Here is a 13620-nt window from a genome sequence, read left to right as displayed (position 1 = left end):
CGCTCCGGCTCCGCTCCGGCTCCGGCTCCGGCTGCGGCTCCGCCAGGCCCAGACCCGCGCTGGTTTGGGGCCGAGTGACCGCCGTGTTTGTGCCTTCACTGCCCAACCAGAAATGTTTAGTCCCGTAATTTCATTCTGCCCTTGAATCATGAACTCGTCAAAATTGCAAGTGGCGTTTACGGTCACCCAGTCCGAGCGTGCAGCTGCGCTGCCACTGTAACCACTGAACCACAGCACCCAGCGCCAGGTCCGGGGATGGTGACTAGGGAAAAGCCAATAGAATAGAATAGAATAGAATAGAATAGAATAGAATAGAATAGAATAGAATAGAATAGAATAGAATAGAATAGAATAGAATAGAATAGAATAGAATAGAATAGAATAGAATAGAATAGAATAGAATAGAAATAGTTAGAATATAATAGAATAAGAATAAGAATAAGAATAAGTAGTTCTAACACTCCAGCACCTCCCTGGGCAGCCCTTCCAATGCCTGACCACACTAAACAATGAAAATCTTTAATCTGAATCTCCCCTGACTCAGCTTGAGGCCATTTCCCCTGGTCCTCTGTTGGCCCAGCAGAAGAGGCTGATTCCCCTCTCATTGCAACATTTTTCAGGAGGTTGTAGAGAGCAGTGAGATCCCCTAAATAGTGCCTTTGTGCCTGTATTTGTCATCCTCATGGTTGTGCTTTATTGCCCAACCATAAATGCCTTTTCCTCTTAATTTTATTCTGTCCTTATGTGTTGCACTGTTTTCCCTGGAGCAGTCCTAATAGTGGCTGGCATTAGAACCTCCAGGTTCTTGCACTTTAAAAACAGTAGAGTGAGCAATGACCTAAATCCATACAGCATATACAAAAATGATTAGGTTCTAGGGTCTCAATATCTTTAAAAAAACTAAACAAAACACTGAAAAATGCACATACTGCACAGTTGGGCAACACTCAGGTTTCCAAGGAAATTCCTCATTTCCCTCATGTAAGAGCCAATGATGAACTCCAAGTATCTATTTTATATGTTATAGTTGAAAGGTTGCATTTCATACCCTACAAATTGGTGATGCTGGTACCATGTGTTCAGCATGGCACTGCCCAGAAGAGCTCTGGACATTTCTCAAGGCCAAAACTCCCTGTTTGCAGTGACATTTGCTAACCTACATCCTTAATGCTATGCTTAATATGCCTGATAATCCTGTTTTCTATTCACTTGTCCTGGAAGGAGGATATTTATGTGGGTTTTCATTTGTATGGTTCTGTTAATTTGGTAGAAAACTCTGCTGTGTTTCTCAGCAGTCATAATTTGGCTTTGCTAGAGTTAAACCCCTTTAGTAAGTACTTCTCTGCTGGAGCAAAGTTAGAGACAATTTTTGAAAAAGGGGCCTCTTTGCAGCTGCCTCTGAGATTAACTGTACTGGGCAGTTGTTTCTTTTAAAAAACAATAGTTTACCTTGGGCACCAAAACCTTTTGCTTGCCATACTAAATATAAGGGAATAGACTTTATTTTCACAAGTTTAAAATCCCCAGTGTAGCTCTGAAGCCCGAGGTGGAAATAAAGGCTTTCTATTTTCTTTCCCTCAGGAAAAGAGTTATGCAGAGAATGTGTGAGCAGATAATAGACTAATTCAAACCTTCAGACCAGATGTCTTCAGAATCATACTATCACTAAAATTAAAGCATAAACAAACATTTGTGGCTGACGTAGCTCCTTCAAATAGGCACATGCCTGGGCCAGGGTAGCTCATTTTGGAACAGACTGAGAGAAAGAAGAATCAAAATGAAGATGTTTCTTGTGTTTGTCTGTTTTTTGGTCCTGCTGGCCACTGTTACAGGTAGGAGTTTATATCAACAAACCTGCATATGTGTGTAGAGCTGCAGAGCATATAGGTAGAATTAGTGTACCAACCTTCTATTTTAGAATTAATTATTCATATATTTTCATATATTTAATTTTTAACACTCAACTATTTTTATATTGCAGGCTTTCCATGATTTGATTTTAAACAATCATGTTGTATTTGATATTTAACTCTCTGCATTGCCACACTGTAGTCATTTGTTGTAAAACCCAAAATTTTAGTTTTACTTGCTTACTATTTTAATATTTTTTTACCAAAGTCCTGCAAGTGGAATGTTCAATGCAATCTCTTCTTTGCAATATATCTAACTCATTACTTTGGGGAAAAAAAAATCCTATAAAGCAACAGAGAAAAGAACAAAGAGTTGGAAGAGCAACTTATGCCAGTAGTTTGATGATGCTCATTTTGTAGTAACATGAATATGTGGAGTTTGCTTCATACCAGTAGAACAAGTGAAAACACAAGTATAAAAATGGTTTAAAATTCCACTCCTATCTCTTGGAATGCAATATTCCCTGGGAAAGGATTGTAATGAAAGAACACTTTGTATATAGAAAAAAGATCAGGTTTGGAGACATTTCATTTCACAAGTGATAGATAAAATACTAACTTTTTGATAATTTCAGAACTGATTTCTGCTGTTCTGTCTTTAGACTCTTCCCCAATTTTGTCTGAAAAAGATGCCAAACAGATGCTGAGGACTCGTCGTGAGGACAGACCAAGAAAAGCTGGTTTCCCTGATGAACCAATGAGGGTGATTTATGACATTTACTATTGAATTACATTAACTAAAAAAAACCCAAACCAAATCCCCCAAAACATTTGTGCTTAATATTAAATTTCTATTGCTTCCAGGCAATATGTTATGAATATCAGCCTTTAAAGCTTCTAAGTTCTTCCACGAAATATTTAAAAAAAAACCCTTTAAATTCTTTCAATTACAGTTGAAAGCATTCTATAAGTGCTGAGTATTGCTCAGGAAATGTTCACTTGCAGAATGAGGAGATTATTTATCATGGTTCAAAAATAGTGATCAAATTATTGAGAAGAAAGTGGCTTTTCATTTATAGAGATGTGGATCTCATCAACTTATTCCTGAAAAACTAAGTAACAGGAAATATCTTCTGCTTACAGTACATTCTGTAGGCAGAGAGGTGTCAGTGGTCAGTGTGGAGACTGAGGTAGTTCTCAACCAGCTTTAAAAATCACTTGCTTTCATTGACTTATTTATGGATGCTACAGATATGCTGGTTATTTAATGATATTTTAGGAGTTTTTAGTTGCTATCTTAATGCAATAGCTTTGTGTTTGCATGCATTATCTACTTTTATTTCTTTCTAAACCCTATTACAACAAAAGAAATTGGATTTCTGACTCTGCTGCTCTGTCCTTGCCACTTTCTGTCCTACCACGATTAGGAACAAACACTTTTTGAGAAATTCCTTCTTTATTTTCTTTTATTTTTTGTCTAGAAAGCAAAGCCGACCCTCTGTAAGGAAATCCAAACATAAGAGTATTTGTTTTGCTCCCTAAATGTCAAGGTTTTCAGTAGAAAAGGAAACATATTATGATGAAAAAACAACCCTCATTGCCCTGTGGAACGTGGAGATTTTCCATGTGGATGAAGGTGCATGGCTGCTGCATCCCTGTGCACAGTTTGTGCACATGGACTCAAGGAGAAAAACTGATTTTGTATGGATGCTTTGTAGCAGAAGTAAATGGATGCTGGGATGAACCCACCTCTGTTCAGCTGTTTGAAGCAAAAGCTGTTTGTACTGGGCCAGATCACGCTGAGCTGGGGAATGTAATTTGCAATTCTTTGTGACATTCTTTGACTTCCACAGCGCTGCTTGAGTCAAAAACCTGTTTAGTTACAGACAGAAGGATCAGCCCCCTTTGATTATTGAAAAAAATGCAATTTATGTTATCAGCACATTTTAAACTTACTTTGTCTGAGATCCTGCTTTGGATATAATGGCATTTTGTCAGTCACATAGCTCTGTTCCCTGCCAGTTGCTACAGCAGTCTCTCCCCAGAGGTCTGACCAAGTGTCCCTGTGCTGTGGGGAGAGGAAGCCCAGTGAAAGGCAGGATCCTGATGCTGGAATACTTGGCCAGTGCAAAGGGTTTAGGCTACAGCTTCCATTCAAACAGTGCCCATTGTGCAAAGCAATAGGGGATTATTTTGAATAAATGTAACTGGTGTTTACAAAGCTTTTGAGCCCACTAGGACTGAGACTTTTTAAAAGTACATTTTGTCCCTGATGGAGGTCAAGTTTTTGGTACACAGCCCACTTTACTTTGATTAATTTTTTTGCTGAGACCAAAACCTCTCTCTATAAATTGATATGGGAAATTCACACTATTTTATTTATCACCAGTCAGCACTGATGTGTGCTACCTACTAGAACCCTTCAGTCCTGCCACATGATCCTGCAAGGGGTTAATGTTCTTTAAGCAGCAGGAACCAGTTTTCAAAAGGGGCTGTAACAGACCTATTTGTGAGAATCCTTTGTACCCTCAGGCCCATCAAAGGCTTCTGTGTCAATATGCAAATAAGAAATGTGTATACAAAATTCCTAATTTATGAATATTGTTGTGTAATTCTTGCTCAACACCTTTACTGATCTGGAGATGATGTCACCCATTAAATATTGCTAGGCTGGGGCAAGTTGACTAGAAACACCATTTTACTATATTTGATTATTTTAAGGAATAAATGAATGGCTCTTACATCAGCTGTAAAATTTTCCTGGGTCCCTGGCCTGACATTAGAATTGAGTGATTACACAATTAAATTACTTTGTTGATTTTTTTCTTTTATAGGAGTATATGCTTTATCTCCAGCGCTTGGAGCAGAGATCAGAAGAACAATTCCTTGAGCACTGGTTGAATCCTCACTGCCTCCCACACTGCAACAGGGACTTGGTGCATCCAATCTAATGGGTTTGCCTACCCTGCAGCTGGTATATATACATATATATATATATATGTATTTCTTCTACAGTGTGTATTTTTTCTCCATAATGAAAGGCAGAGTCACACACTGGGAGAGAAGGGAATAACCAAAGACTGGGGAAGCAGCTTTTGCTGAAAGGTGTTGGGCAGCTGAGCAGGGGCAGGGAATGGGTGTGTCCCAGGCATCAGCTCTGTTACTCTGTTCTGTTCATGTTAATTAAACTCTTGTTATGCATTTTTCTGCTATGTGGGTGTGAGATGGTGACTGCAGAACAATCTTATTAATGTGGCTTCAGATCGCTCCTGTTTCCCTCTGTCTGCTTGTGTTCTTTTTCCAACTCCTCTGTTTAAGTCTTGTACTTGCTCACCTGGCTCTCAGTGAGACTGGGATGGGATTAAACTCAGTTGTCATCCTGGAAATATTCCAGATGCAGTCTGACCTTCAAGAATGTTTTTTGAACAGCCATGAAACTTGTCAACTGAGATAAGTTTCAAGCATCACCATAACAGTGAAGCTGTATCACTTCTGGTTAACTTTTTAATATAAAAATTGCAGATTTAGCTTCATATTTCCAAAGGATTTTAAGCATCAGAATATAAATATGGTATCTGTCATGGTGATCTGTTTCAAAAGATAGAAAGTTCATCTGCTTAAATTTTTTTTTTATATATTTGTACATCTCTGAATACCTTTGAAAATTGGAACATTGTGGTAGACTTTAGTGGGACTCTATTAATCCACAATAAGCCAAAGGTCTGAAACTCATTTAAAAACAAAAACATAATATTCCCAGACTTCAGCCTTAGGAGGTAAGTTGGTAATTTTCAGAAAAATCTTCCATCTGAGACACAGTTGAAAGCTGTCTCACTTAGCTACAAGAATTCTTCCCAACAGCTGCTCCCAGGCCACTGCAGAAAGAATGCTAGAAAAGTGTTTAAATGATTTGAAGCCCTTAAGATGTTATTAGTGTGACTAATGGCAGCATGGATTTTGATATTCTGGGGTTTTTTTCTGCAGATCTCCACATGGATTTATACATGATTGTGTTAAGGAGGACAAGATGATTCCTGCATTGCTGTGTGCTCATGGTAGAGCAGAACCTCTGCAGTACAGTGCAATCCTCATGATGCAGCACAACTTCCAGCTCTTAGTGGCTTGATGAGTTATACACCACCATGTATTTTCTACTAGCAATGATTGCATGCATGAATAACTGAATTGAGGGTTCCCACCGTTTCTGAGGTGTGGGCAATTGGATAGTCCTAGAGTATCCTATTAAGGGTTTAGACTGTATGAAGCAAAAGGAACTTGGAAGGAGAGGTCAATAGAAAATTGCAGAATGCCAACACAAAAAGAAGGTCAGGTTTCTGGGTTTTGGAGGAATCTTTAATTACAGTTTTCTAGGTTAAATTACAGTATTGCATGTAGACACACCATTTATGTAACACTATGTCTTACTACCTGATGAGTATTTCATGTATTGTTTCATAATAAAAGCTTGACTCAATTCCTTTGCAGGTGATTTTATTTCCTTAATCTCCCATACTATATTCTGACAAAACTCACTGGAAGTGAGTTTGTGAAGTCCTAAGGAAACAATGGAGGATTTTCTAGGACCAGCAGCTGGAAAGAACTGTGGTGCAGACTAATACTTGTGTAGTTTGTCTGCACAATTATCCCTTTCCCTTGTAATTCTGCCAGGAGGGGCAAATGAATCCAGCCAACCCTTTCCTGCCTGTCTGCCTTTATAACATATAGTCAGATGGGAAGCACATGACACCTACAAAACAACATTAAAAATTGCTTGATGGCTCTTAAATGAGTGTTGTGATCTGTAATGGCAGCAGAATTAGTTATGAATGGAGCAAAGTAACTTTCAGAGCTCCTCACTGCAGTCACACTTGAAGCTTGAGGACTGGGAGCAAAATAAAACACAATTTTATTAATATCTATAAGGTAATTAGTGCTACAGAGCTTTTGGTAGGCTGGAATAGGTCAACAGTTTTTCTGGTATACCTTCCTTCCAGTAAAACAGCTCTCCTAGATGACTCCAAGGAAATAATTTAAATCTCAAAGCATCAAAGGCTTGATTTCCCCTACTGGCAAGATAAATCATAGATTAAATCTGGGAGTGTGAAAAAGCATAATCAGGTTGCTATTGTGTGCTTCATTCATAACTCAACACAGAGATCTACATTTGCATATCTCTTTGAGTTAAAGTCATTAGGTGAAATCATGAAATCTATTTTTATTTGCACAGTGAAAAACTCATTTGATGACAATTATGTCAACTTTCACCCCATGAAAGTCGATTTTCAAGTACTTCTTTGAGATAAAAGAGCTCCCACGTAGTTCTACTCAGTCATTTTTAAGGTAATTTTTAAGGGAGGTTAAGCAGAAGGTTCTACTCAGCTCTTCTCAGTAACACTGAGCTAACCCCAAGGCAAATATGGAATAGAGATTGATCCTTGCTTTGAAGTTTGCTTTTCCACATGAGGGCTGAAGGATCTCGTGTAGGTATCTCCAATGAAATGTTCTGTATTATTAAGTCTAATTATCAGGGAGGAAACTAGAAATATAGAAAAGTGAAGCAGTTCCTGATCACTGATCCACATTGTCTCCCACTTCAGAAGGGATGGAATTGTGGTGTTAAAAGCCTTTAGCCTGCCTTGGTGTCAGGCTAACTCATATTTGCACTCACATTCAAACCAAACCCATCTCTCTATAAGTATCTACACTTCTCTTCTGGGCTAGAACTGACCACTGAAGTTCTTCCTGGTCCCTCAAGACAAGAAAAATAGCAAACACCATATAGGAAAGTTTGAAACATAGGGAATAAAGGGAGAAAAAAAAAAAAAATAGTGTGAAGGAAAGAGGAATGAACTACAAATGTTAAAAATAATAAAAGAAGCCTAGACTAAAGCCTATGAGTGCCTCTGGAATCCTGTGATCATGAATAACATATCCAAGTTATTACTTTGTAAGTCATCCAGCTCTTCTGCCAGATTTAAGAAGCCACATCATCCCTTCATGCAAATGAATTTTGCAAGTAAACACAGGAACACCCTCCAGCCTATGGGAGAGGCAGCCAAAGAGCAGCAGGCCAGCACAGTACAGCAGACTTTCCCAAGTTTGCTCATCACTGGCAAACACTGAAAGCTAAAAGAAGAGTGAAGGTGTGACTGCTTTAGACTATTGCCATGGGTGCAGCAACTCCTCATCCTGCTTATTGTGTGTTTCTGTATGTCCATAAAATACACACAGTGTTTTACACAGAATCCAGTGAACCAACAATAGGATCATAGGATCAGGTATAAATAAATTAGCTCAAGCATTCATTATGACTCAGCAGTGAAAAAACTCATTGATAATTAACATAAAAAGTAAACACTGCATAAATATACTTAGTTACAGCTACAGAATTATATAATTAAGCTATTTTTCAGAGTCCTTCTGACTCTGTTTTTATTCTATTCTTCTACACAGATCTTTCCTTCAAAGCTCTGCTGTGCTTGAATTCCTCTATAGTTGAATTAGATCGAGTGTGTTTGAGGATTAGTTGCAAGTTTGTTTTGGTCCATGTCTAAAATCTTGGGGGGAAAAAAAAATGCTGGACCTTCCTACTGCAAACCAGAAGAACAAGCATTCTGAAAGTAGCATACTGAAGGTGGAAAAGCTGGAAAAACAGTTGTTTTCCAAATGCTTTTGAAGAGAAGGATGAAAATAGACCTGGGAAAACCTTTCATCCATGATAAGCATAATCATCAGCTCCAATCACTGACCTGTTTCACACCCAGTGCCTTTCCCAGCTGAGGAGCTGCCCACTAGATGCCACTGTTTCTGCACACAACCAGGATCACAGCCCTCAAGCACTGAAAGCTACACATCCCTCTACCTCTCGCTTGATTTTTTACTCTTTAAAAAAAAAGTGTAGCTCAATTGATCAAAATCAAAAGTCACCTCTAGCCCATAAAATAAAGACCTTCAGCAAATGGGTGATTTTTCCTCCTCTGGGAGGGTTGCAGGCTGCTCTGAGTGTGAGTGTAGGAGTTGTTCTGCTTCATTATGCCACAGAAAGGAATGGCTGAAAGTTCCTACAAGCACATTGTAGTGGTTTGTGCCTTTTTACTGCCTGCTATCCACACACAGATTCTAATAGAAGATTCTGTGTGTTTGCAGAAGCTATTCCCTCTCAGAGTAGATAATTTCATCTATGTCCAGTTACCCCAAATTAAGCTGCAGACTGATCAGTTGGTAAAAGCATCACTCTTCAAGGCATGATGTTATCTTCCCACATTTATTATCTTTAGCAGTATAGGGAACTATGTGTTAGGTGCTGTACAAAGTGTACTGGAAAGGTAGACTGTGCCCAGGGCCAGAAATGTAGAATCTCTCTATAAAGAGCAGATAAATAATATCTGCTCTAATTTAAATACACAACAATTTATTGAAAAAAGACAAAGGCTGGAATTTTTGAAAGCACCAACTGCAGCAAGGCCAAAAGATTTTATCACAGACAGATAAATAGAACATGAAGTAGCAGTGGCACTGAGCAATTTGGCAGTTCAACTAATTGGCTCTTTCTACCAGACTTACCTTGCAGTAAAGTTCTTATTTACCACGACTGGAATTTCCAGAAAGCTCCCTGAAAGCAAGTCAGTTGCTTGCTTTATTTGAAATTCACTTTCACAGTGATGAAGGTAATGGAAAATGCAACACTAAACTTAGCAGTGTGCAGTTTAGATGATTCAGAATTTGTCTGCTTCTCAGGGAGGCTGAGCAGGTGAGCACATTCTTCCACTCACAATGACAGGACAGCTGCTCTGGAGCATTTCTGAAACATGAATGTGAAAAAAATTACAAAGAAAATGCCTGTAATCATCTGAAATGATGATATAATGTGTATGGAAATGTTTCCCTGCAGTACTCCAGGGCTTTTTTTTCCTTTTGCAGTAGCTTGAGCCCCATTTCAATTGTCAGAATATTGTTTTGAATGAAGATTTCTGTTACTCCCAGTGAATGAATGCATAAATAATTTCTGAAGCAGTGGAGTGAAACTGGATTGATTGAATGTGATCACTGCAGTAGGAGCCTACTTTAGATTTTCAGTGAGAACTTATTTTTGAATGACTATATAGTCATTAAAAGAGATCAGAGTGGATTTTAGAAGGTTATCTGAGCCTTTTATGGTCTACAAAGAGTAGAAAATCTTGTGAGAACTACGTATCTTGAGATTTCTGGTGTGTGATTAGAAATGCTGAGTGATCTGTCTCCTATCTGGCATTTTAATCCCTTTTCAGGTCTGGGGGTAGAGATGTGCACTAAAATGAAAAACAGTAAAAAGCAGAAAAGGTTCAATGAACTCCAAGTTAATAAAACTCTCCTTTTTCTATCAAAGCAGCAGGGCCAGCTCAGTGTCAGCTCAATATGAAACCAAGTTTGGAGCACTAGTGTTATTCCAAATCTCAAGCTCGTCTTCATATTTTGTTTTTTTCAGTAAGAGATGATCAGTTGAAGTGCATTTTTTTCCACATTTGGGGAGATTTTGGTCTAAAGATCCATTTGGGCATCTCTCCAATATCACAAAAGCATCATGCACATACATTTATTAAATTGAGTGAGCCAGCCTTGAATACAGGAGATCTTAGACCAAAGTGAGGTAGAAAATTGATTCATTTTGTATTTGTCAGAATAAACAGCAACTACTGAATGATTTCAAGAAACAAATTCAGCAAAATGCTTCAGATGTTCAGAATGTACCTGGCTTAGAGATTTGCTAAGAACCTTTGGTATGACTCTGAATATGTGCTTGTAGTGTCCATAAAACTGACACCAGTCCTCAAAATGGGTTGGAATATCTGATCCACAGCACTTCTCCTGCCCAGATATCAACAAAGCTCAATATTCCATTACTGCTGGATATGCTTCTATCTACTTCCCATACCCTGCATAGGATTAGTTCCAGCATCAGGAATATCCATTACCAAATTATGGTTTATAAGCACACAATTAGCAGAACACCTTTTTTTTTTTTTTTTTTTTTCCTCCCTGGCAAATACTTTGATTAAGATTCTGGGAAAAAAACCCCGAAAAACAGTGAAAAAGAAAGAGCAACACTGAGTGGCAGCCCCAGAAAAAGCCTCAAAAAGGGTTTTGTGTCCAATTTATTGGTGCCTTGGTCCACACAGGAGAAGCATTGGGCTCTCCTCTGTAGGGAATGAAACACTCCAGCAAAACAGGGTCAGGCTGTTCCTGCAATCATGGAGTAATACTGGTACAATAAATTTAAAGGTCCTATGGAAGACTCTTTAATTTACTGGGAAATGACAAGGCATCTGAGGCCAACCTGTATAAAATTTATTCCTTAATTTCTTAGTTGCCTGCTGCAGAACATCTGCTCTGAGGCTGCAGATGGAGTTTGCATTCATGGACCATCCCAACCTGTCAGAGTCCTACTCAGAGGAGATTGTGTTGATGCCTCATCTTGCTAAAAATGAAACTACAATGACTTAAAAGAGATAAAATACATATTTTTCAAATGTTATGTTCATGAAGAAAATTCTTCCTGGAAACAACTGGAAGGGATGCATCAAGACTGAACTGCTACTGTTCACCTCCTAGAGTCCCAGGAAGGAACCAGAATTTCATTTTTCACTTAGCAGACGTGGTTCTAGCTCCACTGGGTACAAAGAAAAGCTTGAAATATGAATTGTGTACAGCAGATTCTCTGCCTTTAGGGAGGGAGCAGCTCTAAGGCAGGTGACATATTTGTTCTTCCCAATTCTGACATTTTCTGGCCATTCTGAGCTGGGCCTCATGGTAGGGCCATAGCTCTGCCTTCATTCAGCCCTGCCAGCTATGCAGATACATTTATTCATTTGCCAGTTGTGAAAAACATGATTTTAGGCTCATTTATATGCAAAAGCAGAACAAATAAATGAAGTGGATTTTTGTCTATATTTATTTTTACATGTGTATATATAAATGTGTATACATGTGTATATAAATGTGTATACACATTTATGAATATTTTAATATGCTCTAAATTATAGAAATGTAGCTTAGGTTTCAATAGTGGATGGATCTGAACTGCATTTCAGCATTCCAACTGCAGAAATTAAGGTTTTCAGGAATGTTTTCTGCCCAGAGTAATTTATTTTCAAGCCCTCAATATTTGAGTGCATTTCAGTGATACACAAAATTTTGCTATCTATAATCTAAATCTATAGCACCAGAGGAGGGTTGGGGGATGATTTGTTAGTATTTGGTATTTTATATAAGAGTCACAGCAGAAAAAAAAATACCCCATTCTTCTCCATGTACCATTTGATGCTTTAGAGCTGCTCAGGGAAAGAGAGAAAAATGTCTTTATTTCACATCACACAGCTGTTGCACTGCTTGAGAACAACAGTTTAAATATTAATATGGCTTTGGGGCTTAAAAGCATTTCTTAAGAGACACTTCAATGCAATGAGTTTCAGCCAAGTGAACAATCACAAAAGTAGAGTCAAAGACCAAAATCCCTTCAGCTGATAAGAAGCCAATTTATTTATTTATTTATTGGTGTGTGCCTACAGAACTAATTCTGGGTATTGAACCAGTTACAGCTGCCCAGCCCAGACTCAGCAAAGAACTGCTCATAGATGTGAGACATCATCACCTATGGAGTCAGACAAATCTTCCTTTTCTCACCCCCAGCTTCCAGTGTGAGTTGGACCTGCTCAAGTCTTCTCCACACCAGCTTGGGAGGATAATTCTGTGCAGTTTAGGCTGTTTTTATCAGCTGCTGTTCCCAAACTGCCCAGGGAGGTTAAAGCTTTCTTACCCAGTGCTGCTGCTGTGTCTGAGGGTGAATGTTGTGGTTGTCTCCTTTAGCTCTGACCCTGAATTCATCATTCCAGCAGCATCTAGGGCTGACTTACCCCAAAGGAGCTCATGGCAGCTCATCCACCCAGGAAACAAAGAGGAATTTCCCTCAAACCAGCTGGTCTGAGAGTGGATTTCAGAGAGGTCTGAACAGAGGGCATTGCTGTAACTCTGGCTGGGATCCAGGCCAAGGATTAGGGATGATGAACTGACTGGGCTAACTAAGGGCTGCAGCATCATTTACTCCCTGAGACTGCTGAAACATCTTCAGTCCTGCTTTGGAAAGAAATCATCCTGCATGTGGCTGCCAAGGGCCAGGAGGATGCCACTTCATCAATTCACTTGCCCATCTATTTCCTGTTTACCAGGGTTGACAAATGTTCCAGCCACCTAGCTAATTTATTCCCAGATTTTTAATTCTGCTCCATGTGCAGCAACATCTTTGCTGCTGAATCCACACGAGCAGGTCTAATGGACACACCTGTGCCCAGAAGGATTTGCCTGAGCAGAGGGAGAAGTGGATTCCAGCTCTGGGCTGCACACAGTAAATCACCAGCACAGAGAGAAAAGCTCAGGGACAACAGAAACACCAAAATGTGCTTTTTTAGAACATAAGTCCTTAAATTAAAAAAGACAAGAAAATATATGAAATGACAGCAAGGTCACTTTTTCCTTAACTGTGCTCCAATTTATTCCCACACATGTCTCATCTGTTTTCAACTGTGCTCATCTACTATCAAGGCATTATCAGTGGAGAAGGACTACAAAAGATGTTAAGTTTTTATTAGCATATGCACTTTTTGGTAGCTTCCTTTTATTTTTGGAATTTAGTTACAAAAGTGCCTAGTGCTCCCTCTCAAAACTCAACTCCTATGGCACACAGAGTGTGGACACCTCCCCATACAACGTTTCTGTATTTTGTGTAGAAAAACTCACT

The 13620-nt window shown here is 39.0% G+C and overlaps 1 protein-coding gene across 3 annotated transcripts; it reads left to right on the top strand.

Annotated features, from left to right (window-relative positions):
* Nucleotides 1–116: 116 nt before the first annotated feature.
* On the top strand, nucleotides 117–6324 carry LOC306810707 (uncharacterized protein C17orf67 homolog). 3 transcript variants are annotated; one of them, XM_079323588.1, is made up of 5 exons: nucleotides 117–247; nucleotides 1582–1832; nucleotides 2513–2613; nucleotides 4685–4824; nucleotides 5835–6324. In XM_079323588.1, the coding sequence occupies exons 2-4, from the start codon at nucleotides 1778–1780 to the stop codon at nucleotides 4799–4801; spliced, it is 273 nt and encodes a 90-aa protein (XP_079179714.1). In that variant the 5' UTR covers nucleotides 117–247; nucleotides 1582–1777; the 3' UTR covers nucleotides 4802–4824; nucleotides 5835–6324. The 3 variants fall into 3 exon arrangements, with proteins under 3 accessions (XP_079179714.1, XP_079179713.1, XP_079179715.1); XM_079323587.1 differs by lacking the exon at nucleotides 117–247 and adding an exon at nucleotides 493–981; XM_079323589.1 differs by lacking the exon at nucleotides 117–247 and having other exon boundaries at nucleotides 1572–1832.
* The last annotated feature ends 7296 nt before the right edge of the window (nucleotides 6325–13620 follow it).

This window comes from Erithacus rubecula (genome assembly GCF_903797595.1).
Source record: "Erithacus rubecula genome assembly, chromosome: 20".
Lineage (NCBI taxonomy): Eukaryota > Metazoa > Chordata > Aves > Passeriformes > Muscicapidae > Erithacus > Erithacus rubecula.
Note: the sequence above shows the minus strand (reverse complement) of the source record. Positions and strands in the feature narration are given on the sequence as shown.